Source organism: Alternaria incomplexa, assembly GCF_024043165.1.
Source record: "Alternaria incomplexa strain BMP 0042 chromosome Unknown scaffold_3, whole genome shotgun sequence".
Classification (NCBI taxonomy): Eukaryota; Fungi; Ascomycota; class Dothideomycetes; order Pleosporales; family Pleosporaceae; genus Alternaria; species Alternaria incomplexa.
Window position 1 is genome coordinate 986,185 of NW_026249852.1, and position 27,554 is coordinate 1,013,738.

Consider the following 27,554-nt stretch of genomic DNA (forward strand, 5'->3'; position numbering starts at 1 on the left):
ATCAATGTAAAGCCCTATTAGGCCCGACATGACCATGTCTGCCACGCAATCGTCGGGCTCCGACTGTCCGTTGTACGAAGCTTACAGCCACACCACGCCATGCAACGCGACGCAATCGACTGACAGAAAGATCAAGATCAGAGCCAAACTTGGTGTAGTGTAACAGGGCATCTCTATGCTCTCTATCGCGATGGCTCGGAACTTGAGAATACAACCCGGCACGTGCATGCTAAACCAAAAACCCTGATAACTCCTCGCTATGCATGTACAGATCGGTTCATCAGGATGAGTCTACGATGGCGTCTTGATCATGAATATCTATGGAGACGTTAGTGGAAAGCACATCAAGCCATGGGAATGCAAACATACCTCTTTCATCGCTTGTGCATCCATAGTCGCAGCCTTCTTCTGCTGGATCCACTTCTGTCTGACGGCATGCATGCCCCTTGGAGTGTATGATAGGCCGGCGGGAACAGGCGTAGATGTCTTTGATACAGGCACTGATGAGATCGTTGTGGGCGCGCTCTCGTCTTCCTCACTTTCTGAGCTCGAGTCGTCTGAGCTATCCTTTTTCGCAGCCTTCTTTGCAGCCTTCTTCAGTGCCTTCTTTGCCTTCTTCTCCTCCTTGCGTGCCTTCTTCTCGGCCTTCCGCCGTGCCTTGTCTGTGAGCGGTTCTGGGTCAGATGCCGGAGCGGCGGCGTCGTCGGTAGAAGATTCGGCATCAGATGAAGATGCCCGTTTTGATTTCTTCGACTTGTCTTTCTTCTTGTCCTTCTTATCTTTTTTGTCCGTCTTGTCCTTCTTTGACTTGGAGGAGTCGCCCTCCTTCCGTGCTTCATCGCGCAAATCCATGCTCTTCTTCTTGCGCTTCACCTTGGGCTCGTCTTCTGTGCGCTCCTCTCGCTTCCTCTTTTTGTCCTTCTTGGCCGATGCGCCATCCTCGCTCTCCGACTCAGTCTTAATCTCAGTTTTGATCTCCACTTCCTTCTTGATATCCGAGCCCTTGGTAATCTTGTCGCCCACCAGGAAACCACCGCTCACAAAGTTCATCATGCCGTATTTCCGGTAGACAAAAGCCCTCTTCTCAATTTCCTCTCGCCTCTCCTCTTCCTTCTTGACCTCCGCCTCATTGCCATTCAAACGTCCAAGAATGCTCTCTAGTCCTGCAAGACCAAAGTTCTCGGCGCGCTCACTTCCTCGCTTTGCGCCCAAGCCAAGGTTGTCGTCTTTGAGGAATACTCGGATGTGCGATTGCGAGGCAGCGGTATAGTGAGCGGCGTGGGAGGCGTCTGTCGCGCCCAGTGAGTTGCCGGGCTGCCATCCTTGCGATGTCAATATGCGATGGCCGAAGCGCGACGTGTTGTTCGCCCAAGTGGTGTTTTGGGGATCGTTGGAGATCTTCGATCGACTGGTGTGGCGTTAGTTTGGCAGGAAACAGCCAGAGCCAAACTGGCGAACGTACTTCTTCGGCGCTGCGAGACCCATGCTGAACACTGAACAGACTGAGCGATTTCGTGATTGTTGAAGAGAAAGCGGGAGTCCGCAAACACAAGCCCGAAAAAACTGTGGATGCACGCTAGCGCGGAATCTTGGCGCCATCCATGTGGGGAAGCCATGCCTCGCCGTATCCAAGCCTCCGACTTTCACCCTCTAACTTGCAAGTTTCCATCACTTGAGCCACAACGACTTTCGCAATACGAAGGTTTCGGTAAAACGATTGATCACCACTTTCACTTACACCACTAATCATCAGCACTTACCAACAGCAGTCATGGCACCACCGCGCACAACCAAGAAATCCACACTCACAAGCCCCTCCACAGCCACAACTCGCCAGAGCGCAAGGCATTCACGGAAACAGGTCATCAACGAAGCAGATGATCTCGAAGATCTAGACCAAGGAAATAGTACGATCGACGATGAACATGCTGGAGATGATGAGGCAGAAGCATTGCAGCGCACTTCCGATGGTCCGCTGGAACAAATGATGGTGAAGATGGTAGACGACGTATGTTGAGATGGGCCCATCACCAGCAGACTGTCGTCTCCATGTTTACGTCTATGACCCACACTCGCCTCGTCATTCGGTTGTCGCAGATATGAGGCTAACCTCATGTGCAGCGACGCAAGTATCATGACATGTCGAAGAAGAATGTAGGTATAGCTTACAACAAAAAGAAAGAGGAGTTGGAAGAGTCTATCAATGCAGTCTTCGACACGCACGAGGCAGAGGCGTAAGCAACGTAGTCCTGGAAAGTCGATCAATCACAAACTAACAGTACCTCAGATCAGCAGCCCATCAAGCACAGCTCAAACGACTCCAAGATCTTCTCGGCCAAAAGATCAATATCGAAACCGCCATGGGCAGGCAGCTAGCGAGCTTGCAAAAGATACACAACGCGCACTCTCGTGATCTCGAGACAGTCGTCGAACGCCGACTACGGGAGATGAAGTGAGCCCTAGAACTCTGGGAACGAAGAGAAAGTGGTGAGCTGGGCATGCGCAAAATGTTGCGGGCCTGTCGCAGGGACAGTTCACCACTATAAGAGTCACGAATCTCGTCTCGAGTGCTACAGACCAAGTCATGGCGGAACAAGCAGGCATTGTCTTCTCAAAGTTGAGGTCTCAGGTATCAAAGTAATGTAATATAATTCAAGGATATCATAAGAGTAGACCAACCAGCTATTTCCTGTAAACTTGCGTTTCGAACAGATTCCCGCATAAGGTTCCGCTGTGCGCAACGCTCATATCTATGCATAGTCACGACTGAAATACCACAAACGCCATTGTCATGCATGTCACCTCCGGTACTCCGGCAAGGCTTCGCTTTGCCGCCTGCTATCTTGCGGCGCACCCTGCGTACTTCGACCTGGGCGTACAGCACCCACGAGATCTTCGTCTTCGTCGTTTAGCGCAGGCGCCGAGGGTACCAATTGTAAGCTCCGCATTCTATCGAGTGGTGGCGCTGAAGGAGTATGTGAAGACTCTCCATCTTCATCATGATCTGTGGGCGGTGCACTTCTTTCCATTTCCAGTCTACGTCGCTGCATTTCCTGCTTGTCGTCGGTAGGTTCGACATGTGATGATGAACCAGCGACGTACTCTGGTGCGGAGCCTTGTGCCGTATGCGGCGATTGGGGTGGTAATGGCGGTAGTGGTTTTGATGGGTCGTTGTCTTCGCCATTAACGGGTGGCTCTGATCGACTGGGATGTATGGTATGCGAGGACTCGGTTCGGATAGTTCTCGTCTCGTCATCTGTGATGTTCGTAACACGGCGCTGTAACGATGGTGATGATGTCATGCGTGACGACAACATTGGCGAAGATGTCGCACGGAACGGGGGCGGAGGATGGGCTGAAGTCGAAGATGATGAAGCTACTGCGACGTAAGGAGGGTTTGGATCATCATCTTCTGGCAACACAGGCGCTGATGCAGGTATGCCATATTGAGCACCTCCTGAAGGCGTGGAGGATCCAGCAGCATCTGGCGGTTGGGAAGGTAGTAAGCGTTCTTCTGCTCGTCGCAACCGTTCTTTCTCCGATATTCCCTGCTCTTCTTGAGGAACAACTGCAGGCACAGGGAACCCTGGTGCCCTGCCTGCGCTATGCTGTTCATATCCGGGGACGTCGTCATACGTTGGATCGTAGTTGTAATCGTAGTATTGCCCGTTCTCGTCCTGCTCGTAGTAGTACTGATCGTAGCCCTGCTCGTCGCTGTATCCTCCGTAGGCGCCATTGTCATCAGCCGGCTGTTCCTGTATTTGTTTCTTCTTGCCGTTCCTGTCGCTGTCTCTGGTACCGATAACAACTTCGAACAAAGCAGAGATGATGCCCTTCTCGCGGCGAATCTGATCGGTGTCGACAAAGTTGCCTCCCCAAGTCGAGAACATGCTGCCGCTGGCATCATCACGTGTCATGGCAGAGGTGCCTCCAGCTGCAGAAGGCAGATTGACAAGCCCAGCGTTGGACACCATTCGGTCGAGGCCTGTGAGCTTGCCTTGTATGTCTACAACGACCTCGACGTAGTACTTGAAGGATATCATTGCGCCCGGTACGTTTGATATTGTGGGGAAAGCCTCATCTGGTACGCGCACCGCACACTTCACCTCGGCCATGAGCGTTCTGGGGTCGACGAAAAGTGGTGCAAAAGATTGACATAGATCCTTCCGGAACAAGTGACTGGATCCAGCTGACGAGAGAGACAAGCCTCCCAGGCCAGTCCTCGATTTCGGATAGTAATCTTCTGACTTGGTCTTGTCGCCTTTGCTGTTTGGTACGACAGGCAGTGCAGGATGCATGTCAACTCTCGCTTGACGATACAACGTGATGATGATACCTTTCAAGCTTCGTATATGCTTCGTGTGATTCACAGTCACTTTGATCGGTATTTGGTCGCCTCTGAGAAAGCCGGCCTTGAGCACGTCGATCGTGGCTGTGATTGTCTTTCCTTTCAGTGTCGCTCGACTTCCATTTTGTGAGTTTGACCCATCTGTAGCCGTGTTGATCGAGCGAATGCCGTACTCCGTTCCGGAAGCGTTTCCACTACTCCTTTGACTCTCATAGCTCACATCGCTAGGCGAGGGACTCCGTGGACCCTCCGTCTCATCGATGGTCTTGGTTGCTTCCAATACAGGCCCCACTGACTGAGGCTCCGAACCAGAGGGTGTATGCGGCGTTTCCTCTATTGGCCTCTTCCGCGTCGACCTAGCGCGTGTTCGTCTAGATATGGGTTCCAGAGAAATGACACGGGGCTTCAATTGCGGTACGGGCGCGATGTCGATCGATTCGGTGAGGTAGACCTTTGTGTCGCATGACGCAGTCGGCGACATAGTCGTGGGGCGTGTCAAGGTAGCATTGAGCATGTAAGATATCGTTCCGCGCTCGAACTGTGATTGGTTGTTAGTAAGTCTGTCAGCCGCAGACGAATCGCTACTCACGTCAATACTGCTGGGTAAGCCTTTGGAAGGGAACTCGAGCTCGAAGTTGAAGTGGTATACACCCTCAGCCAGTCTTCCCTCGCCGCAAAGCACAACCTCGTCCTCGAACAGCGAAACGAATCCATTGCCAAAGTAGCTCACTGCTTTTTTCCCTCTCCCAGAGCCGACTGTTGAGCAGTAATTCTTGTAAGCGTCTCCGGGAGTATTTGGATTCTTGAAAACCTGCGCATAGCCGTGCAAAGATACGACCAAATGAGTGATTCTCAGGGGTTTGACGATCTTGATAATGACAGTCCCACTGATAATGTCGCCCGGCGTATAATGGCGATGGGGGTCATCTGATTGAATATAGAATTCGGTGTAGTTGCGAGACTTGGATGTCAAGGGTGATTTGAGCCGAGAGAGAAACGACCGGCTCGACACTGGAGAGGACGGAGTAGCAGCTGAACGTGTCTGGCTGGAAGTCATACTCCGTGTACCAGGCACATCATGCGGCTATCCGCAGTATAGACGGTCGTCTCCGGGAGCCCACGCGATTCTACAAATGTGCCAGTACAAGCTAGTCGCTTGGGCCGCCGGGACGAGCTGTTGCGTGCAAGCACCGGTGTCGGGAGGCGCACGCGACCGGCGGTAGGGGTATCGCGAAAATGGCTTTGCGTGGCTAGTCAGAACAATAGGCGCAACAAGCACGGCGGCGGACGCGGTCAGGTGTCCGGTATATGGTGTTGTGGTTCTTGGGCGATCGCTTCGGGGCTGGCGCACGCAACGGCGACGCGCAACTGTCTCAGATGGACGGGGGGCTGTGGTGATGGCGATGGACAAGGTCGGTGACAGGCAACTGGATAGCGCGCACCTCTGGTCAGCATTGCGGTGGACACGGCGTAATCGTGGCAATACGGTGATGTCTCGCGGTCCCACGCGGGGAACGACGATGGTGATGGTGGCAGTGCTCTCTAGCGTGAGCAAAGACAAGCCGTCGTGCACGGCGCCGCAGCCCCATGGATGCTAACGTGACGGGCACGAGGCGGACAGCGAACAGCAATCGGGACGCTTGTGGGGCGCGAGGGAAGGGATGGATGTATGATGGATCAGCAGTTACGTACAGCTTGGGTCGCGCAGAAGGCTTGTTCAAGAGCCGCAAATGCTCTTGGCTGCCAAGTCGTCAAAGGAACACAGGGTCTGTCCACGGTGGAGAGTGGTTGAGCGGGGGCTTTTGGTGGGTGCAAAAGTTCGGTCTCATCAGCAGCACCTGAAGAATGTTGTTTAGTTGGAGTTTGGAGGCCCGACGACGTGTTATGTACGCAAGGGCACGAAAGCACTGCCTGGGTCGTCGCCAGCTATACAAGAAAGTTACCCGCGGAGGCAGACACCGTGCTCGCTGCAGCTGCACACCATGCGCGGGTGAACCTACGCGGATCCCCGATGCTGGGTCGCTAGGCTGTTGCGTTGCGCGATTCTTTTTGTCTGCCCACTCGGCCTAATCACATGCGAGTTGCGTTGTCTCTCGATACCGCTTGCGAAGCTTGCTGAGGCTTCTCTTGGGATCAAACCGACTAAGGTGGGCACTGGAGCTTGCGAAACAGCTAATGTCATGGGAGTGACCCATACAGTATCGAGTCTGTCTGCAGCGCTGATGAAGTCTGGCGCCAAATGCTATTATGTTTAGCCATCCTGCATCAGCGAGGGGACAGGCCCACTGCGGTCTCGATCATGCCGTCTGCGTCCTAGCGCGCGATCGTAGCTAAGCTTCTCTGCCAAGCAGGTCATCAATGCTTGTGTCGCGCTGTTAGTGCGTCACGGTCATGGACATCCTTCACGTTTTCAGGAGTACAGATATCATCACCTCCCCGATTCTCGCCGCAACGACATTAGTAAGCTAGAGCATATCATGCTAACGGCTGCGCACTCATAGGTGGGGGGTAGCTTGGTAGACGCGCGAACGAAGTACCTACCTAGGTAGGTATTTCCGAGGTCTGTTGTGGTCTACGATGAATCGTGACGAGAGGGCCCTTTCTTCTAATCTTTGCGCCTGCGCTCTGATGGATCTCGACGATAAATTTCTTCATGTAGCTTGGATTGTTCTCAGGTACAGACATTTGGTGATGGAGATTCTGGATAGCCACTCACAACCACTGCATTTCAAGCAAGACCTAGACGAAAACACAAAATCGGGTATGCGAAACCACGGTTGTAAACTGCCCACAGTAAGCTTATTACGTCGCTACTGAAACCTCTTTTCTCGAGCTACGATACAGTAGAGTCCTTCAATCATATCTGCATCTCTTGAGGTTTTACCTCCAAACGACGCCACTCTAAGATTTGCCGTCATTGAGAGGGTCAAACTTCGACAAAAAGCCATGAAAGACCACAGAGAACCTGCAAGTAGGAGACGAAGGCCTACTACGTATCAGCCCACCAACGTATCAATAGCCAGAAAGCAAAAAGCTATGAGCATTCACCCTACTATGGACTCAAAGGACAGACTCAAAACTGGCTTCGCCGCGCTCCCAGAAGAACTTCACCTAGAAATCTACAAATGGAGCGCAAATCGTATGGTCCTCAAAACTGTTCCTGGGATCAAACATGTACGTTGGGTGGCCACTACATACAATTCTGGCATCACTGGAGTCAGCCGGGAGATCCAGCAAGCTGCCGGCGACACATTGTATGCGCTCGACCGAGAGAAGAAAGCACGCCTTTTCGTGCACTGGAAGGGCATCAAGCAGTTGCCTCGCCTCTTGCAACTACTCGCACATACGTATACATGGGGTAAGCGCTGGCTTGAAGCCAATCCACCAAACGCGACAGATGGTCAGCAAGATTGGGTGCGAGTCAAAAAGTCAACTTCGCATGATCTCAACGCACTACTTTACGAGTATCTTAATCCCAGCCATTATAAGAAAATTTTCAGCGAACTCGGAGATCCATCACGATCACCTACGCTTTCCGCACTGGTACGAGACTGGTTTAGTGATATTGCTACGAAATGCAATACCGCCGCCCCGATCCCCATGGACACAACGGAACGACGTCTCTTGATCGAATTTCTGGAGATGACAATGGACAAATTACGGAACCCAAACACGAGGGGAGATCTCGAAATATCTATTACCGTCCCCAAAGCAGACACCAACTATGCAGACCCTGACGACCAGACCAGAAGACTGTATCTTGACGACGTAGTGGAATACATGTATCAACTTTTTGAGACTTTCCGGACGCATTTCCGAATCAAATTTCGGTTCCTTGCTGTCCTCAACACCCCAGCAGACGAGTTCAAATGGATACTGGTCGGTGGATATTACGCCGAATTCGTGGAGCCGTCCTATAATCTTGTGCAAACGGAGGGTACTGGTGGGTTTGAGGTCAAGCTTGGTAGCATCGCGCGTGTAGATCACGAGGCACTCGACATGGCTTGATTGTAGCTGGTGACGGGTGTTGAGGTGAAACAGAGTGCTCCAGAGGTCTCCTCCGCTCGAACGCGAAGCTCCGCATGGGAAATCTGTCACTCACTTGGGTATCGAGACGTTACGCCTACAGCTGGCGAATGAGCACGCCAATCGTTCAGAATATGGTGGTGTTTGTCAGTAGGGCGGGCGTGATCTAGTTCGGAGGATGGCTGACTCAGCGAGCGGTCGCAGAAAGCACAGACTGACTCGGGGCGCTGAACTTTTTCTGGCCGGAAGGCAAACTAAGGGTACGATCGCTCTCTGTATCCACAACCCCTCGGCGTGTCTACTTTTCTCTAGTTTCTCAGTGCGGATTACTTTGTATGTACGAATGAAGATAATGAAACTAGTTTCACACACTCTCTCATCTCGCCCGTTCGCTCTTGCTCGTCTCGTTCAGCCGCGCTCTCTAGCAACTAATACAAGACATAGCCTCATCTCGACAATCCCCTTCACACCCAACCGCACCCAACACAGACAGTACACTTCACTTCCAGCACCAGTCACAGACATGTCCGCACCACCGAAGCGCAAATGGACCCGCGGCGGCAGAGGAGGAGGCCGTGGAGGCGGCGGCGGTGGCGGCGGTGATCGTACCAACGGCACACCTGGGCGAGGACCTGCGAACGCTCGCTCGGCCATGTCGCAACAACCAAAACGTCCTAGAGTCGAAGACACACTGCCGAAGCCAGATGCGGGCGTCGACGTACGACAGATGTACAGCACTGCGGCCGGCGATGCGGCACCGAAGCCCTTCGCCGACCTGAAGAACAAGCTACACCCAGCGTTGCTCAATGGCTTGGACAAGATGGGATTTGAGTAAGCATAGCCCTTCTTACGTTACACTCTCCCAGCACGGTCGCTGACTCTTACAGATACATGTCCCCTGTTCAACAAAAGGTTCTCACTGAGCTGCCCAGTTCCTCCTCCGACTGTGTTGTACAGGCGAAGACAGGTACGGGCAAGACCGTGGCCTTCCTACTGCCTGCGATCCAAAACCTCTTGGCCGGTAACATGCCCCGGAAAGGCAAGGTCGCCATCCTCGTCGTCTGCCCTACCCGCGAGCTGGCTCTACAAATTGCGAAGGAGTGCAACGGTGTCACATCGTGTCTGCCCCAGAAGATGGAGTGCCATACTGCGTTCGGTGGTACTTCTCGTGCCTCGAACCTCAAGGCCTTCATGAACGGCAACCCTACCGTCTTGGTCGCTACTCCCGGTCGCCTTGACGACATTCTGGGTGAAGAGGAAGTTCGCGAAAAGTTCAGTGATCTGAAGACGGTTATCCTCGACGAGGCTGATCAGATGCTCGATGCCGGTTTTGCACCTGCGGTCAAGAAGATACTCAGGCGCATCCCCCCAAAGAACGATGGCTGGCAAGGAATGTGTTTCTCTGCCACACTCCCCAAGGAGGTTCTTGACATCGCCAAGATCGTCTTATTCCCTGGTTACACACATCTTTCGACTGTCGACCCGAACGAAGTGCCGACCCACGAGCGCGTACCACAGTTCTTCTTCTCTGTTCCTACTGTCGGTCAGACTTTCCCTGCGTTGTCAGCCCTGATCGAGGAGGAGTACAACCAGAACCCCACCGGCTTCAAAGCCATTGTTTTCGGTACCACCGCGAACGGTGTCGGACTGCTGTATGACCTCTACCGAAATGCGCTACCCCAGTTCAAGCTATTTGAGCTCCACAGCCGCATGTCTCAGCCTGCACGCACACGCACTACCCAGGAATTCAAGGACGCTCAAAGCGGTATTTTGTTCGCATCCGACGTCGTCGGGCGCGGCATGGATTTCCCCAACGTTGGCCTCGTCGTTCAGCTGGGTCTCCCCTCCAGCACTGACCAGTACGTTCACCGTGTCGGCCGAACAGCTCGTGCCGGTAAGGATGGACGTGCCGTCCTCGTTCTCTTCGAGCAAGAAGCCTTTTTCCCAAGGATCAACAAGACGCTGCCTATCAACCCTTACCCCGTCGACCTTGTGTCACGTCTACCCTCGCACCAAGCAAACATTGACCGAGCCTTCACCAATGTCGATGAGCAATCGAAGGCAAAGGCGTACCAGGCGTTCCTCGGCTACAACAAGACTTTCGTCAAGAAGCTGCAGATCTCTACGGCCGATCTAGTTCGTCTCGCTAATGATTACGCGTACACGATGGGCTGCCCCGAGCCGCCCATGTTGGAGAAGTCCACAGTCGGCAAGATGGGCCTGAAGGGAATACCAGGTCTCAGGATCGGGTCTCGAAGGAACTAAATATTTGTCGGGCCTTGAAGCAAAGATTCTGAAGCCGATGAACGATGTCTTACTTTGTCTGGAGTTTTCACATAGATCATTTGAGATTAGACATTGCTAATGAGCATGTCAGCATTGTTGGCGGAATCAAGAGATAGACATAGACCTTTTTTGGTGCACTAAGTTAGTACCTAGATACCCGAATATTTTCTCTTCGATGCAACGTTGCATGTCAACATTCCCATCATGTGTTTGTGTCACACCCAGCATGCTTTATATGCCTTCAATCGCAGAACGCATTCTAGTTCATTTCCCGCACCATAATAATCTACCACGGAAGATGTTCTAAAGAATGAAAGTTCGCCCATTGTATCGTGGAACACAAGTCAATTTGCCCGTCAGGAATAGAAGAGATAGAGGCAACTGTATTTTCCATTGCACATAGGAGACCACGGTACATTATCGATGACTCTTATAGCCACTCCTCCTAACTCCATGTAACTGTGCTGATTCAGTTCAAGTAACATCGGGCTAATGAAATGCCGTCCAACAGGCTTTGGGATGACTTGTAGCATTCTCAAAACGCTTGAAACATGGTCCGATGTCTGTACGGTCGCTAGGCTAGTATGTGACGACAGCGGCGTGAAATTACATAGTCAAATGACCTTACTGTAAAGACTCTGACAAGTTCAACTACCCGAATGTATCCAGTATATCCATAGATCATGTACACCCTTGTGCATTCCATGATCTTCACTAACAGCTCATGAGCAAACATCCATCGACAGTCAGGGACAAGATTAGTGTGGATATGTACATTACAGCGTTACATGCCTAGTAATGTGACCCTTTGCAAACTTTCCGATGGTGATCTGGTCGGGTGTCGCACTCAAGTGCCATGCCCACAGGCTGTACCTTGCAGAACCGCAACAGCACATTATCGCAAGGGTAGCATGAGCTCTTATCCAGGTACATTTTAAGGGTCAAGGGAACTTCCCCGGCACAGAACACGCTCGCAGCTCATGACAGGTCGCGTGAGCGCTTTATTGCCGGATCGTTCATGTCATGAGTTCAAAGCATGACAAGTAAGTCTTAAAGCATACGTCAGCTTTGCGATCAGGTGAAAAGGTTGGAATGAGCAGACACGGGGTTGTAGGGCGTGTAGAATTGAGTGAGGCCCGGCGTTTGTCCATTCAGCCTTACCATTTCCTCGACTGATGGTTTGTATACGGTTTCAATTTCACGGTCTTAGAATTCAGGTAGGCAGTTTGAGATTAGAAAATGATACGATTTATGTTTTCTCTGATTGGCCACAAAACTGTATTTCCGCAAGTACCGGCCTGAATTTTGGGCTCCGATCCGACAGCACTGTCAACGTCGGGCGGGAGATTTGACGGACGGAGTGAAGCACGCAGCGAAAACGACCTGTCGGCGCCCTCCGCTTTGGAAGCATACTTCCCGGTTTGGGTACACAAGCCTGTTTGCGGGTTTAAGCGCACGAGAGAACAGACGCTGTTGAGGTCGAAGTTGCGGCTACCCGCTGATCACCATGATGAGCCGTCCGCCCCACGCTGCTAATCACGGAGGAGGCTCCGCATCGTGATCTGTAAAGACTCGCTTAGGAGGTTATTAATGGAACCACAGACGTTGTTGACGGGAACCTAGCCGGCACCTGAGCGTTGCGCCTTTCAACAGGAGCTGAGCCGCATGATGAAAGAATATCGTAATGGGCAGAAGAAAGAGCAAGAGGTGTACAAGTCGGTAGACCGGATGCGGCATATGCGATATGACTGTTGAGTGGGGTGCAGTACTGGGGTAAGCTGACACGCAGGCATGGTAGCGAAGGCTTCCGCGCATGAAGACGGCATACTCGGAGCGCACTACGACGAGGTACCCGATTTTCACGTAGTGTTCCAAGATGAGTTTTCGCGCATGTGGTCGACCAGATGACAGTTCATCTCCTTTGCGAGTTTGTGATCGCGATGCAGGAGAAGTTCCGTGCGCTGGAGTTGAGATCGAAATGAGATGTCGGTGGTAGCCTCGAGAGACCCTTCTGGACCACGAGGGTAGCGATGCAGCGTGGACTGCGTACCCCTGGGATGTGGGCGTGTGGCTTTAGTGGTTGAGCTGAGCTGCACCTAAGGCCAGGGTGCCGTTTGTCGAGTTTCATGCGCCCCTAGTGTTCGGATCAGAGTGTGCCACCGTCTGGCACTCGATAGGCTGTGCATTGCGCTCCGGGGCGACTCCCTAGGCATACGATAGCTGTTATCCACCGGCTTGCAGCATAGCTGGCTGCGACGGGGCAGTTGTTTCACCGACGCGTTGCACTGGCGCTTGCACGTCGGTGGCTCTCCCAGTCGTCGCCACAGGCGTTGGGTGCTGGATCCCACGGCGGGCAAAAGCAATGGGTTTCAGATGGGCGTCAATGGCAGCAGCCTTACCGTGCACGCCCACTGCAAACAGCTGGCTAGTGTAATTGCCGGCGCGAGGTTGTTCCTGGGCAAGATGGGCATGACGTGCGATCGATCAGAGGGAACCCGTGCTCGGACCCCCTCATTGGCCACGCTCCCTTGCTCCTTCCTTGTAGGTGCGTTTGCAGTGGCAGCCAAGGAAGGTGCGCTGCAGCTGCCTCCAAGCCTGCCTATTGCCCTGTTGTCCTGCCCGCTTTCTCTCCGCGCTCCAGCAGCGGCCCAAGATCTCCTCTTCTTGTTTCATCGCCCACTTTGTGTCTTTGAATCTCTCCCGCCGCATTCCTCCATTATTTGCTATCAGAAGAAAACGCACACCGCCCTCCCGCTGCAGATCCGGCATTACTGTCGTCAGAGGTTCTTTTTTAGCGCCCTTAAGCGAATTGCTCCGCTGCCTCATCCCATCAGCACAGGTTAGATAGCAGCCCACCCTCCCTCAAACGCGCTCCTTTCTCACAAAGTCACGTAGAATTGCACCGCACATGACAGGCAGCATACTCCCTCCGACAATTGACAGCCCACACCTTACCGCCCCTTCAACGACTCACTTGGCCGTCGTCACCGCAATCTTAGTCAACACCGCACCCGCCGACCGTGCTTAGTCGCCTCGACGGACCCATTTTGGATTTCTAGACGCGACTTCACGCGTCAAAGCGTCTGGAGAGACTATACAAGGCTGTTGGTGCCCTTGTAGCGGAGTCTCGCCATGGCTGCAGCGCGTCGACAACACTCCATGCAGATTTTTCAGGACCCTGTACAGCCTCACGACCACCACCAAGCAAACGCCTTTGATCCACGCGACCTCGACGCCTTCACGTCCATCACCGACGTGTCCAACAACTCGAACACCCTCCTCGCCCCTCCCGCACCCTTCACCGCCAAAGCATCGCCCCGCAAGACCCGCCAAGTCTCCAGCTCGCCTCCACCCAGCGCCCTTACCGAGAAGGGTCTCAACACGGTCAAGATACCGCCGCCGCAAGAGCAGTGGTTTCGCACCGACGCGCCCACCAAGAAGACCCAGGCTGCGCGTTCGCAGGACTCAGATCCAATGGTCGGCGAACTCCAGTACTGGCCCGGCTATCCGTCCCATATGGATAAGGAGAACGCCTACTATTCTGGCCCCGTCATGTCCGCCATGTCAGCGGCAGAGCCACCTATGAAGCAGGGAAACAAGCGACCACTGACGGACGCCGCCCCGCTACGCGACCGCACCAATATGAACATCACCAAGAAGCAGAAGTTCGTCAAGGACATCAAGATCGAAGACGTGGACGGACCGCTACCCAACCCAGACCAAATGCCCACCGTTGAGGACGACGGCAACAAGCCTTCTTACAGCTATGCGATGCTCATCGGCATGGCTATTCTAAGATCACCGAGCCGTCGGTTGACCCTCGCGCAGATCTACAAATGGATTTCCGACACATTCGCTTTCTACCGCAACTCCCAAGAGACTGGATGGCAAAATAGCATCCGCCACAACCTTAGTCTGAGCAAATCGTTTTCCAAGCAAGAACGCCCCAAGGACGACCCTGGAAAAGGCCACTACTGGGTCATTAATGCTGGATTCGAGAAGCAGTACCACAAGGTCAAGCCCGTTCGCCGACCGGCACCTCCAGAATCCCTTGCTCCGGCATATGCTAGTGATCTCCCGCGTCCTTCCACATCCATGTCGGCTAGCTTCCCACCCATGAGTTCGACAAAGGGATTTGACTCGAGCAAATTTCCGGAAGAGGCCGAGCTACCTTCTTCCGAAGCTACCATCCCTTGCTCTGACCCTGCTGCGCATGACGGCCATGATCCTATTAGCATGCCACCACCCCGTCAGATGCCATCTTCGCCTCCGCCAGCTGACATCCACTCATCACCTCCTCCTCCTGTCTCTCGATCTCGTTCAGTGCGTGAGGACACACCGCCACGCGCTCCACACTTCGCACCCAACAGCCGTTCGGGCGGACGCCGGCGCAAGTTCAACGGTCTCGGTGACAGCGGTTACTACTCGTCCATCGAATCGTCTGCAACCAAGGGTAACCCAATGGGACCTTTACTCACTTCCGAGGCGGATCTCGATCGTCCCAACCTTAAGCGTGGACGTGCTGAAGAAGAGATTGCCCGGATACGTGGCTCCTCTTACGATTCTCCCACCAAGCCTAGGTCTCACAAGCAGTCTACCATCTCGTCGCCGGTCCGCCAGGGTACCAAGGTTCTCGATCCTCTTACCCCTGCTATTGTCTTCAAGCGGCCTGCTCTTCCACCCGCTTCTGCATCGCCCAACACCAATCTACGCAACCATCGTAACAAGATGCGAGAACTAGTAGGCGGCTCACCAGATAAGAGCCTTGCTATGTGGGTTGACACTTCCTTCCTTGACAACAAAGCTTGGAGCCCAGCTGTATCTATCCCCAACGAAGAAAACGTCAACCTCGTCGGACATGGTTTCGAGAGTACCTTTGACATCTTTGGGGACTTTGGCTACAATGAGAGCCCCCTCAAGCGTTCAGCTAAGCGCCCCCGCCTCGAACGTGCCGTTACCACAAGCGGTGTTCTCGCCGACATTACTGGCGCCAAGGGGAACATGACCAACTCACCTACTCCCAACTGGAAGATGTCATCGTCTTTCCTCAACATCCCAGACCTCTCGCCTGCCAAGAAGATGTCGCCCATCAAGGCTCCCGTGCTGAAGTCTAATGTATCTACCCCTCTGTCCGAGTTCGCTCTTCCCCAGCCGAAGAAAGAGAACGCACACACGGGTCTCACGCCTCCTCAATCCTTCCACGTTCCCTCAAAGCCGCAACAGCCACAGCAGGATGACGAGGACATTTTCCATCTGTTGCACAGTGACGAGTCTGAACCAGGTATTGACCTGCTTCAAGGCTTTGAGAAGATTGGAGCAAGGACCTTGGCCGTCGCTCCCAACGGATCGCCCCAGAAGAAGTCTGCGAGACCAAGCTTGGCTCGTAGTTCTACTACTCGATTCTAAATCGACTACCACCCCGTCATCATAACTGGCTTTTGGCTCAACCTTGCTTTTGTACGCCACCCCTGGATCTCATCATCTGGATCTGGATACCTCATTCTTCGCCATTCTCGATACCCCTCATCTTGCGACTACATCTTTTAGCTCTTACCTCCTGGCCTTCCATATCAAGGTGCCCAAGATCATCACTTCGACTCCTCCTACTTTGGATTATCCATTGGATAACTCCGCCTCACGATGTAACGACCAACGATACCCACGATAGCAACGGCTGGCCCTCCTACTCTTAACGTCTAATTCGACATATCTTCTTATTGGGCGAGGCGTTGTAAGGCCACGCGGACGTACATATTGCCCCTGTCATTGTCTCTACTACGGTGTTCTGGGTTCCTGTTTCTTTGAGCGATGCAAGCGTAATGATCTATTGAGGCGGCTACTGTACTCGAACAGAGATGGTCATTTTTACATGGCATAATTATGATATCGACGAGAATGAGAACATGCCTGAACGCAGCGGATTCGATAGTATTTCTTGCTCAGCAAATTAAACATGTTACTTGATTCTAAACAATGAGCCTGCCTACTTCCATCCCAGTTCATGAGCTGCTTAACTTGGTACCGGTTACAAACATGCGCTTCCGTCAATCTGATTTTCATTCGCATATTTCTGACCAGTCTGCCTCCAATAACAGAACTCATATACCAAATCACGATACGTGGACTGCCCATACACACTAGTACTTCGCGTCGAGATAATTTTCCGTGACCTTTGCTTTTCCCATGCCCTCTTCTCCTAACCCCCTCCCAACGAAAGCCAATTCGTCCCAACAATGCCCCTCCTCCCGCAAAAAGGAACTCTACTTCCCCTCTCTATGCAGCAAGCATAGCGTACCCTCGGTCCATCGGTCTACCGTTCACCTACTCAAAATCCGGAACACTAGCCACGATCGTCAATGCACCTGCATACGCAACGCAGCTCTCTAGTCTGTACTTGCCCCACAAACGGACCACGCAGCTAGACCCTAGGGCACGTATGTCGGCAGTCTCGGTAGGTCAGAGCGATGGCGTTCCATGGAACGGTATACAGTCGCTTACCCGATCGACAGCGGTAACCAATACTAAACGTGCATGGCGAGGCGGGGCGGACATGCGTGCATGCATGGTCGCCATGTAGGCGTCGTATGTACAGGTCTTCGTACATACATACCCGTAGCGTCCCACGGCAATGTTGAAGTAATCAGAGTTGCAAAAAGAAGTAACGCCGCATAGCAACGTGGTCTGCGCTGTTACACGGCTTCATACGCATATACGTACGTGCTTCAGTGTGAACCTTGGACTGTCTGTCTACTCTGAGGGGAGCCGGATGTACGCATAGGGCAACTCTCGCAGGATATACTCTTTCGAGCTTTATCGCGCATACTTTACCTCCTTTAGATTCGCGCACTATGGGTTGATCCGGAAAGGCAGAGGCGTAAGCTTATGTTGGCTCCAGTAGCTTGAGCATGTGCAAAAAACATACAACAGCGATTATACGCCAGTGGTCACCCACCTGACTACTAGTTCGCCGGTTAAAGGTTTATCGTGTGGAGAGCGAACGGGATCCGGAGTAGTCCTTTGCCTGTGGTCGTATGTGGCAGTTTTTGGAATTTTGGATTTGGTATTGACAGACAAAAGTTCACAGGATCGTGATCCGCAGAAAACTTGGGCATGGGCAACCACAGTACGGAACATGATGCACGCACACTCCAGCTGCGGTAATAGATGAATCGCTCAATAAAATTTCCTATCTACATCTCCTCATGTCCGGTAATCACCGTTGATAGTGACATACTCGTGACTGAAATCACATGTCCAGAAGACAGCCTCCTCGCCTTCCTTCTCACTCAACCTGACCTTGATCTCCAAATCCTCAGCCTCTAGAATCTTGGCTGCCCTGTTCTCATCAACTTGCTCCGGCTCGCCCTTGACAAGTAGCTTCAACTCCTCACTGCCGTCCGTGGGGACAAAGCTAACGCTCGTCTCTTCGGGAACAACGGAGTCAACGCCTTCGGCGTAACCCGTCGCGCACAAGATACGGCCCCAGTTTGCGTCCTTTCCGTACAGGGCTGTCTTGACGAGCGGTGAGCGCGCAATGGTCGAGGCTACGCGGTGAGCATCCTTGTACGACGCGGCATTTGTCACCTTGATGGTGACAAATTTCGTCGCACCTTCGCCGTCTCTGACGACCAGTTTCGCCAGGTCAATCGAGAAGTCTGTGAGGACTTTTTGGAAAGCGGCAAAGTCTTTGGAATCGGCCGAGGTAATGGGCTGTCCGCCGGCGGCACCGTTGGCTAGGATAGCAACTGTGTCGTTGGTGGACGTGTCACCATCGATGGAAATGCTGTTAAAGGACTTTCCAATGGCGGCGACAAGTGCTTGACGGAGCAGGTAAGGGGCGACGGGGGCGTCTGTGCAGATTATGCCTAGAAGCGTGGCCATGTTGGGATGGATCATGCCTGCGCCCTTAGTCATACCCGCAATGTGGTATTCTTGTTGAGTACTCGGTAACGAAAATGTCTTTGAGACGAGCTTGGGGAATGTGTCGGTTGTACAGATTGCACGTGCGGTGCCTAGCCAGTGTTCGTGCGTGTCTCCGAGATTGTAGTATGCAGTGGGTATCTTCGAGGTAATTTTGTCAATGGGCAGGCGCTGGCCGATGACACCTGTGCTCATGACAATGCTCCGGCTTCCTTTCAGGTCGTCTTGCCCGTTCTTGTCTTGTATGAAGCACTTGTCGGTTTCTTGGCCCATGGATATAGCATCCTCAATACCTCCACGTCCCGTCACTGCGTTGGCGCACCCTGAATTCACTACGACAGCCCGTATTCCCTCGCCCTTCCTCTTCTTCAGCATGTCCCTGCTGACTGTGACTGGAGCAGCTTGGAACTTGTTCGTTGTGAAGACGGCCGCTCCCGCGCATGGTGTGTCGGATGCGATGAGAGCAAGATCGTCGAAGCGGGTGTTGGACGCCTTGACACCAACATGCGCACTTCCAGCCTTGAATCCAAGCGGGTATGTGCCTGAAGTCGGAACATACTTCTTCTTGGCAGGTGGGATCACGCCGTCGCCCGGTGCAGCGTATGTTCGTATTTGCGAGGTGAAGATACGGTTTGTGCGGGCGAGGAATCGCGGGTTGGGCCGTGTGAGGGGCATTTTGGGATACGTAATGAGCAATCAATTGCACTGTGTGACAATGTTAGCTATGTTGACACTTGAGTCGTTGTTTGCGACTACTGCGATGACACAGGAACTCTCGCGGCAGCAACGGTCGAGGGAGCCCAATGCTGGGACCATACATACCTGATGATCTTTTTGTATCCCTTGTCTTGTCTGACTCACTCAATTGACGTCCTGCGCCCAATGAGTCTTGCGATGGAAGCTGCCCAAAAAGTTGGAGGATGCGCTTTCCCGCCGTTATCGCTGCCCGCCGATCCCCACGCGAGCCACGTTGAGTCAAAACCCCTGCGCGTCTAGAGCAGCAACGCGCCCAGCGTCGACCCCATCAAATAACACACGAGGATCGCGTACCGCGTCATCACAACCCGCTCCTTCTGCACCAGGTACGGCGCGACAATGAAGAAGATGGCTGCTGTGGGCAGGCTGGCTGGAATTGACATGCGCAGGCCGCGCGCGAGCTGGGCCAACAGGGCGTAGTAGCGGCTGTCCAGAGCCACGGGCACGAGGCTGTCGCCGCTGTAAAGTACCAGGAATTGGAAGACCGTCAACAGCAATGTTGATACCAGCAATGCGTACTCGATGCCTTCGCGACGGCGCTGTTCCATGTTCCTGACATAGGCGTCAAGAGTGCGTTCGACGACAGGGAGTAGTGGCGTTTTCTCAGAAGTAAAGGACATCATGATTGTGGTTTTTTTTTGGATTTGGCGAATATGAGGTTTCTGGATTGCGAGGCCTTCTACTTGTTATATGCCAGCCATGCGCTCGGGCGGTACACTCTTTGTTCGATACCAATGTTGGTAGTCTTGGAACGCGCCTTGTGAAACAAGCGGACCCCAGTTGTTTGACATGGCATCTTGGCCTCACTCTCGGCTTCGGTCTTGTTGCGGCAGCCTTGCTCCCTTAAGATTGAGGATGACGAATGGGGAGAGCCCCAGTACAACCCACTCTTTGCAGGCTGTGGCCATCAGCGTTGGCAAGGCATCGCTTACTGAGAACCTAATATGTGAGCACTCACTCGTGCGTATCAGGATGTGTGGCGTAGCGTAAACTACATCTTGACAAGGTTCCGCTATGTTTGATCTTTCCAAAATAGCTACTAACATCAGATGTGATGTCTTGGCCAGAAAGCGGCTGTTTCGCCAACATTGCGTCACTACCTAGGTACCGAGGTGATCGTTCACCGAAATCGACAAGTCGTCATGTTCCGTTGAAACAGCATGTGTCTGTCCCGGCTACTCATCGCGTCTCAAGATAATCTGCCCTAGCAGCCTTGCCCATCGATATCACAAGTCCGTGAAAGGTAATATAGAGGATGGGGATACTGAAAGCAATGATGGCATTTGACGTCGGCGGGTTTCATATAGGTAGGTAGCCTTCCCAAGGGTACAGTAAGACAAATCTTAGAGCGATACTCTCTAGAGTACATAACCTGAACGCTGCTGCACATAATACTCGTCATTTCTGATTTGCGCCGTGAACACAGCATCGCAGAAGCTGATTTTCTGCCACAGTGCGACGATCCCTTCTCATCATATCACAGCTGTGGAATGCTGCTTCCAAGGTTGCGTCTAGAACCTGTGTGACCGGTCGAAAGTATGCTTGCTTATAGCTTTTCAGACTCCACCTTCGATGAGCAGCTCTTTGTGGCGTCTAGAACTCATGGTTGCACAATATGAAAGAGAGGACCCAAGGATGCGATTACTACAAGGGCGGCCGAAGGGAGGAACACTAGCCGTGAGTAGTCTGCTAGAGCAACATCTCGCTATCGCGCAGATTGGCTTTGAAAGCGAGTGATGGGCCATGGGCTCCGTCTCCCCAAAAGACTGGCATTTTCCACGCTGTGTGGGCGCATATATATCAGCTCTCTATCTTCGTGCACGCAGGTGCGGCGAGAAACGTGGGGAAAGCTCGGGGATCATCTCTGTGTTGTGTTTCAGCCAGCAAAAAAACACCATGAGGAGATGTTCTCCGGCTGTTCTGCCAGAACGACGAACAAAAGACTGTCGAGTATATATGGGCGTTTGAGAAGCCATGCTCAGCAGCCTTGTGAGAGGTAGGCTGGAAAGAAGAACAAGGAGACGCTAGAAACAGCGCAAGTGCATTACGCTAGCCATTCCAAGATCCCAACCATCCATGGATCGGTGTTGAACTGTTAGACCTTCCGACTTCTTCGAGTATGTGGCAATTTGATATCAATCAGCGTGTTAGTCGTGTTGATCTCATCTTTGCGATTGTCTGAGCAAATGAGAGATGAACGGGATGATGGCATTTGTTCGTTTGGGTTTAGACGTTCGCATGTGCTGAGGGGAGTCGGTACTTCACGAGAATCTATGCGCGCAAAAGAAAGACTTCCAAGGTTGTCATGTTCATGCGGATGCAAGTGTTATCGTATGGATGTATTGATCCTGCCTGTACCAAGAGCTGTAAAATGCAGGTGTGAACCCCTCTTGTGTACTTACCGGTATAGTAAGGAACGACGCAGCAGTCATTGGCTTCACCACCTGGGCAAGTAGCAGTTGCATCCGAATTCAGTGCCGTACGACTATGGTCGGGATAAATTGCGTCTCATCATAGACCACCGGGGGACCAAGCGGAACGCGCAAATCGATAATCATCCCGTGGTCAGTGTGGTGATTGTCTTCGAAAGCACGGTAGGCGGTGCTTGACCGTGCTTCCATTGTATTCTACAAAGGCACCTTTATCTGCTTGGTTTCAGGTTTGCGTTCGACATGCGATGATAGAGACACCTCGTCGGCATCACTAATTCACTCACTAAAAAAAGATATTGGACATAGCATGGCCATTTCTTCTACCTTCGTTCTTTACCACACCTAGAAACATTTCTTTACTTCGTTTTATCCAACACACATCGACACCCAACATGAGTCCTATCATTAATATTCCCCATGTATGGGCACGCGCAAATACAGCAAGTCCAGTAATGTCAAATCTCGAACCCAACACTCCAAGCACAAGGCCCACGCACCCTTCAGCGCAGTCTGCATCGTTACCAAGAGCACTCGTCGTAGACTCGTCGACACCACCACTGCCGCCGCCGCCGCCAGCGGTCCCATCGGCCATGAAAAATGAAACACCGTCTGCACACTCAATAGCACGAGGGGGACCAGGAATGACTCTCGGGACAAAAATTGGCCTTGGAATGATACCCGTCATGATCGCCTTTTGTGCGGTATGTATCTTCACCGCATTCTGGTGGCGCAGACGAAAAGCGCGGAAAGCGAGGCAAACTCTGCAAACACCTCCTCCGGCCCCAGAGAAAGACTACATGATACGTTTGCCGTCATTAGACAGCACCCGAAGAGGAAGCAAGATTTTCAACATGTCCGCATTCAGCACTCATGTCTCTGACGGCCGGCACAGAGAAGCCCAGGTTCTCGGTCAAAGCAGAGAGTACATTCGAATGGTGAATCAAGACCAAGAGGATGATGGCGCGACACCAAAGACACCCGCGCGCAGCATATCGGAGAAGGGTTGCTCCGGTCGAGACTCGCCAATTGATGGGGCTAGCCCATTCCGACTGACACACAGCGAATTGGCCAGGAGGAGTTTGGGATCCGAGATATCAGAACTATGGCCCTCTCCACCACCGACAGCTTGGGTTCGGCGACAGGGCATTTTAGATTCCCTACCGGAATCGCGATTTGGCCGGGATATGAGCCGGAGATCATCACAACGTAGTACCAATTCCAATTACAAGCGGATGAGCGACGCAAGCTCGGCCTTCTGAGTTGCTGGAGTGGCGTTTTGGTTAATAGATTGCGGGCAGGCGGATATCAAACATAGACTGGGTCTTCCCTTACGACTGGACGACTTGCGTAATGGTTCAAGTATACCCACAGGTTGCAGGCGTCCAGGTTGGGGACACCATCATTCACTCACTTTTCTCTGTATACAAGTTAACATTTGAATTATTATGTTCCGGTCAATAGACACACCCTATGCTTTTGTTGTGACCGTGTTCTCAAACTCATCTTGGCGGCCCATTCGATATGAGCAGCCAACTTCAGTATCTTGTAGCAGTCTACCTGCTGACTGCGCCTGGTTCTGTCGCGCGCGCTTGATTGCGCTTCTTTGCATCCTCCCTGGCAGTATTCGTAGAGTGTAGACAGCGTCTATCGCTATTGATCAGAGTATGGGTCTGTCCTCGCAGTTGCTCCTCGTCATACTGCTCAGTCGCTGGAGGCGCACCCTCTGCAGCCGCAGTTCACGCATTGAATCTCCTGGTTCTCCTTGAGCTGATCCCTGGGGACACGGCAAATGCAGGTCGAGCGGAAGTTTGTCTCCTTGGTCTGGATGCAGCGCGTGCAGCATAGCTACTCGCGAGTTAGTTTGATTCGAGCTAGGAGGTTGCCTGTGTAGAATTGACTTACCTTCTCATAGCCTTGCTTCTTCCACTTGGCGATCAACATGGCATCTGCATAGCCGTTCTTAAGCAAATAGTCGTAGAGCTGCTTGCTGATGGCCTCCTTCTCGTAGTATAGGTCGTAGATGTAGCGCGAGCGTTGGTGGGTGATTTGGAAGATGGGCCACGTCATTTCGTACTTCTTCTTGCCCTCGTGCGATGCGTTCTCGGCGTCCTTCATCTTGTTCTGGAATTCTAGGAGGGTATCCTCGATGTCATCGAAGCCCTCCGGCGGGGCCTTGCGCGAAGCGCGTGCGGTACGGACTGGAGGCATGGCTGGGCTGGTTGTAGCAGGCCGAAATCTGCGAATTTGGCGCGAGGTAGAATGTCGATTATGGCGACAGATGCGTTCGAGCTTGGAGTATGCTGCAAAGACGTTGAGGGTATTCGTGGTTTCGAGAGAGAAGCCTTCGATAACTTCGCGACTGCGCCGGGAGTAAAATCCGCGCTAACGCCAGGCCTTGGCATTCCACTCCCGCGAGCCGCATCGTCACTCCAGCTCCGGCTTCGAGACGACTGGAAGCTCCCCAACACCGCCAACATGGTCATCAACCCCACCTACCTCGCTCAGCGCACGCGCTCCTGTTAGTCGAACACGATCAAGGAACATTGGAGGAGTGGAAAAGCTAATGCTGACACAGCGGTCAACTGGACTGATGCGAAGAAGAGGGTCATTCACAGCTACCGGGACTGGCTGCGGTCGGTATGTTGACTCCATGAATTTACAAGTCCTTGGGAGGAATTCGGGGCCTGGGGACAGCATGTGTACGGGAAGAGCTGGAACGAGGGAGGGAAAGCATGGGATGCGGAGAAGCGGGCAGCAGGACGTGGAACCTGGGCTGACAATGACCTTACAGGCTCCCGAAATCCAGACCATGTACTCGCTGAACATGCCCGTATCCACGCTTCGAACGAAAATGCGGCAGGAATTCGAGCGGCATCGATACGTGAATCAACTCAAAACAGTAGATGTGCTGCTGTTCAACAGTCATCAGGAGTTCCAGGTACACCACGGACCAACACGCTTTGATAGTGGGGAATGTACTGATATTCGTACAGGAAACACTCAACTTCTGGAAACAACTGTCACACGTTCTCAAATACTTCCGCGCGGAAGAGGATCCCAAGGCCCGGCTACCAAGCAACTTCATCAACGGCTTCTTGGAGGTACGCTTACTCTTTGCGTCAATACTCTCGCGGAATCATATGCTAATAGGCGTGTATAGGGTCGGAACTGATTTGTCCATTACTACCAATGTCCGGGGACAACCAAGAACAAAATTCGGTGTATATAGCTGAAGACAATACCATTTTCCTTTCCTTTCGCCAGTTGATCATGCTATCCTTGAACGCCAGCAATGCAATAATTTCGTAACTATAGGCGCGTTACGGCCCTACTCTTCCATCTTGTTCACAAAGTCATCGCGTGCAATTGTGAACTTCTGCTCGACGACATCACACATGGCCATGAGGTCTTCAAGGCCCTTCTCCAGCACGGTGTATACGCTGACGCCATCTAGTTAAGTGTTAGTTGCCAGATTAACGTAGTTTCGCATGCATGACCTACCGTATGTCTGGATGCGCAAGTTCATCTTGGCTTCTGAAGGATGCGGAATGGAGTAACCACAGAACTCGACATCGGGGCTATCGAGCCATTAGCTGTTTACTCATCTATGCGCCGAGACGTTTGGCTTACTTTTTGTGGATGATGTATCTCAGCGCGTTGCCTAGCGTGTGGTCCTCGCCATCAAACTGGAAAGATGCTGCCGTCTCTGTCGCACCGGACAGCTAGGGCAAATTAGATACGCGTTTTTCTATATCATTCAGATCGTACGTACGACTCTGATCCTGTCGCGATCGATCGCCGGATCAATCTCCTCGTTGTTCTCGGAGGTAGGATCCAAGATTGGGACCTGCGTGGGTTCTTCTGTTGCGCCTGGCATTTTGGCCTTGTTCCTTGCTCTTAAGTTAATGAATAGCCGATGTCGGTTGAGAGATAATGCGTTTATGTGACTGCGTCTGAATGACGATCCTGTGTTCGAGACGTGACTTTGCGATATCAAAATTTTGGGGCGGACTTTGGTTCGGCGATTCGTTGGTTGGCCAGACTTTTCCAGCCCTATATTGCTTGGCGCCATGACGTGGGGCGTGGGGAAGCCCCTCTGCATCCGCTTCAACTTTTTGTCCCTCGACTTTACCACCATCATTGACCGCTCTACAAGCTCCCAACACCCCCCCGGAAGCCAGCCGAGATCAACCTTACGCACACGATCGTCACCATGCCGCGCGCCTGCTGCCTCAACCGCGATACGAACGAGACGAAGATCCAAGTCTCGATAAACATCGATGGCGGCGACCTCTCACCCTACGAGCACAGCGACTTCTGGGCAGCCTACGACAAGAAGAGTCTCAATGGCGATGGCGAGAAGGTAGACAAGGACCACGCTACCCAGAAGTCGACATCTCAGGAGATTTCTGTCGACACCGGCATTGGCTTCCTCGACCACATGATCCACGCCATGGCCAAGCACGCCGGCTGGAGTCTGCGCATACGGTGCAAGGGCGACCTGCACATTGACGACCACCACACGAGCGAAGACACCTTCTTGGCGCTAGGCACAGCCTTCAAGAATGCGCTGCAGGGAAGCACGGGTCTGGCCCGCTTTGGACACGCATACGCACCGCTCGACGAGGCGCTGTCACGGGCTGTCATCGACCTGTCGAACAGGCCATATAGCATCATTGATTTGGGTCTTAAGCGGGAGAAGATTGGCGATTTGAGCTGCGAGATGATCCCGCACTGCCTCCAAAGCTTTGCGCAGGCGTCGGGCACCACCCTCCACGTTGACTGCATACGCGGTGACAACGATCACCACAGGGCAGAGAGTGCCTTCAAGGCGCTTGCAGTCGCTATCAGGCATGCGACAACCGTGGTGAAGCAGTGGGAGGGTGAGGTTAGGAGTACAAAGGGCGTGCTGTATTGAAGTTAGGCAGGCTATGAAAGAATTTGTCAGCGTAACCCTGCAACCATGCCGTGAAGCCACACAAGCTACTACCAAGGGTACAACAGCTGTTAGAACCGCCATGTCAATCTATCTGTGTACTAACACGTATATCGTTGGGTTGTTGAGTCATTACCCAATTGAACCCGTCTTCACCGTGCTCTACAGTCCATATGCTACAGCCACGTATTGACGCGGCAAGATCCTAGAACTGGGGGTTTAGATTCTACTCCCCAGCTCTTATAGGCGAAGGTGCTGTGAAGACTGTGAAATTCGATACTTATCATATAGCGTATAGCATGCACATGCATACCGACTTGCCAGCAGTATCTTCATACCGTACTGCATCTGCTACAAACTGTGCTGAATCGTGAAAGCTTTTACAGCCTGTACATGTATTGAATAGACTACAAGCCCGTTCGAAAAGTTGACTATCAGGAACCACATCGTCGCTTCGAACATCGTCTCCTCCCATCCAACTCAGTTTGATTCAGACGCGACGCCAACCTTGATTCGCGCGATTCGAAAGTAAACATCATGTTGTCAGGGCAAGTTTATTGCGCCTCTCTCCCCTGCCATCTCGTAAACCGTATTTGCTGTGCGCAAGTAGTACCATTACAACCTGCTCTTGCTCAGGTACTGATGGTAGCCACTCTGGTGCCGGTGTGTTTTCTCTCTCTGAACATCCAACCCCTGTCATTAGATGAAATAAAACTGCGGCAGCGCTAAGTTGGAAAGTTACAGTCGCTCGATCTGGTACTTCCTGTTGATAGCCCGTTCCAGAACCTGTGAATGAAGGAACGATTCGATCAACCTTCTCAATTCGCTCGCTCATAGTATAGCCAAGCCA

General features: G+C 52.6%; 11 protein-coding genes across 11 annotated transcripts; 5 read left to right on the forward strand and 6 right to left on the reverse strand.

Moving 5' to 3' along the window:
- Positions 1-291: 291 nt before the first annotated feature.
- On the reverse strand, positions 292-1,485 carry PXR1 (telomerase inhibitor; the record flags this gene model as incomplete). The annotated part of the gene is made up of 3 exons (XM_051432294.1): positions 292-318; positions 370-1,408; positions 1,463-1,485. 3 exons carry the CDS (start codon positions 1,483-1,485, stop codon positions 292-294), a joined length of 1,089 nt encoding a protein of 362 aa, XP_051293716.1.
- A 286-nt stretch (positions 1,486-1,771) lies between these two features.
- J4E90_002719 (uncharacterized protein) lies at positions 1,772-2,456 on the forward strand (the record flags this gene model as incomplete). Its single annotated transcript, XM_051432295.1, has 3 exons — positions 1,772-2,008; positions 2,122-2,234; positions 2,288-2,456. 3 exons carry the CDS (start codon positions 1,772-1,774, stop codon positions 2,454-2,456), a joined length of 519 nt encoding a protein of 172 aa, XP_051293717.1.
- A 342-nt stretch (positions 2,457-2,798) lies between these two features.
- On the reverse strand, positions 2,799-5,405 carry J4E90_002720 (uncharacterized protein; the record flags this gene model as incomplete). Its single annotated transcript, XM_051432296.1, has 2 exons — positions 2,799-4,886; positions 4,938-5,405. 2 exons carry the CDS (start codon positions 5,403-5,405, stop codon positions 2,799-2,801), a joined length of 2,556 nt encoding a protein of 851 aa, XP_051293718.1.
- Positions 5,406-7,402: 1,997 nt separating this feature from the next.
- J4E90_002721 (uncharacterized protein) lies at positions 7,403-8,356 on the forward strand (the record flags this gene model as incomplete). The annotated part of the gene is made up of 1 exon (XM_051432297.1): positions 7,403-8,356. One exon carries the CDS (start codon positions 7,403-7,405, stop codon positions 8,354-8,356), a length of 954 nt encoding a protein of 317 aa, XP_051293719.1.
- Positions 8,357-8,897: 541 nt separating this feature from the next.
- Positions 8,898-10,639, forward strand: J4E90_002722 (uncharacterized protein; the record flags this gene model as incomplete). The annotated part of the gene is made up of 2 exons (XM_051432298.1): positions 8,898-9,205; positions 9,262-10,639. The coding sequence occupies 2 exons, from the start codon at positions 8,898-8,900 to the stop codon at positions 10,637-10,639; spliced, it is 1,686 nt and encodes a 561-aa protein (XP_051293720.1).
- Positions 10,640-13,792: 3,153 nt separating this feature from the next.
- J4E90_002723 (uncharacterized protein) lies at positions 13,793-16,066 on the forward strand (the record flags this gene model as incomplete). Its single annotated transcript, XM_051432299.1, has 1 exon — positions 13,793-16,066. One exon carries the CDS (start codon positions 13,793-13,795, stop codon positions 16,064-16,066), a length of 2,274 nt encoding a protein of 757 aa, XP_051293721.1.
- A 1,794-nt stretch (positions 16,067-17,860) lies between these two features.
- Positions 17,861-19,255, reverse strand: J4E90_002724 (uncharacterized protein; the record flags this gene model as incomplete). Its single annotated transcript, XM_051432300.1, has 1 exon — positions 17,861-19,255. The coding sequence occupies one exon, from the start codon at positions 19,253-19,255 to the stop codon at positions 17,861-17,863; it is 1,395 nt and encodes a 464-aa protein (XP_051293722.1).
- Positions 19,256-19,572: 317 nt separating this feature from the next.
- J4E90_002725 (uncharacterized protein) lies at positions 19,573-19,959 on the reverse strand (the record flags this gene model as incomplete). Its single annotated transcript, XM_051432301.1, has 1 exon — positions 19,573-19,959. The coding sequence occupies one exon, from the start codon at positions 19,957-19,959 to the stop codon at positions 19,573-19,575; it is 387 nt and encodes a 128-aa protein (XP_051293723.1).
- A 3,510-nt stretch (positions 19,960-23,469) lies between these two features.
- On the reverse strand, positions 23,470-23,976 carry CWF14 (G10 protein; the record flags this gene model as incomplete). Its single annotated transcript, XM_051432302.1, has 2 exons — positions 23,470-23,613; positions 23,671-23,976. The coding sequence occupies 2 exons, from the start codon at positions 23,974-23,976 to the stop codon at positions 23,470-23,472; spliced, it is 450 nt and encodes a 149-aa protein (XP_051293724.1).
- Positions 23,977-25,096: 1,120 nt separating this feature from the next.
- Positions 25,097-25,645, reverse strand: RPC19 (RNA polymerase subunit AC19; the record flags this gene model as incomplete). The annotated part of the gene is made up of 4 exons (XM_051432303.1): positions 25,097-25,218; positions 25,270-25,346; positions 25,399-25,490; positions 25,541-25,645. 4 exons carry the CDS (start codon positions 25,643-25,645, stop codon positions 25,097-25,099), a joined length of 396 nt encoding a protein of 131 aa, XP_051293725.1.
- A 336-nt stretch (positions 25,646-25,981) lies between these two features.
- Positions 25,982-26,686, forward strand: J4E90_002728 (uncharacterized protein; the record flags this gene model as incomplete). The annotated part of the gene is made up of 1 exon (XM_051432304.1): positions 25,982-26,686. One exon carries the CDS (start codon positions 25,982-25,984, stop codon positions 26,684-26,686), a length of 705 nt encoding a protein of 234 aa, XP_051293726.1.
- Positions 26,687-27,554: the final 868 nt, after the last annotated feature.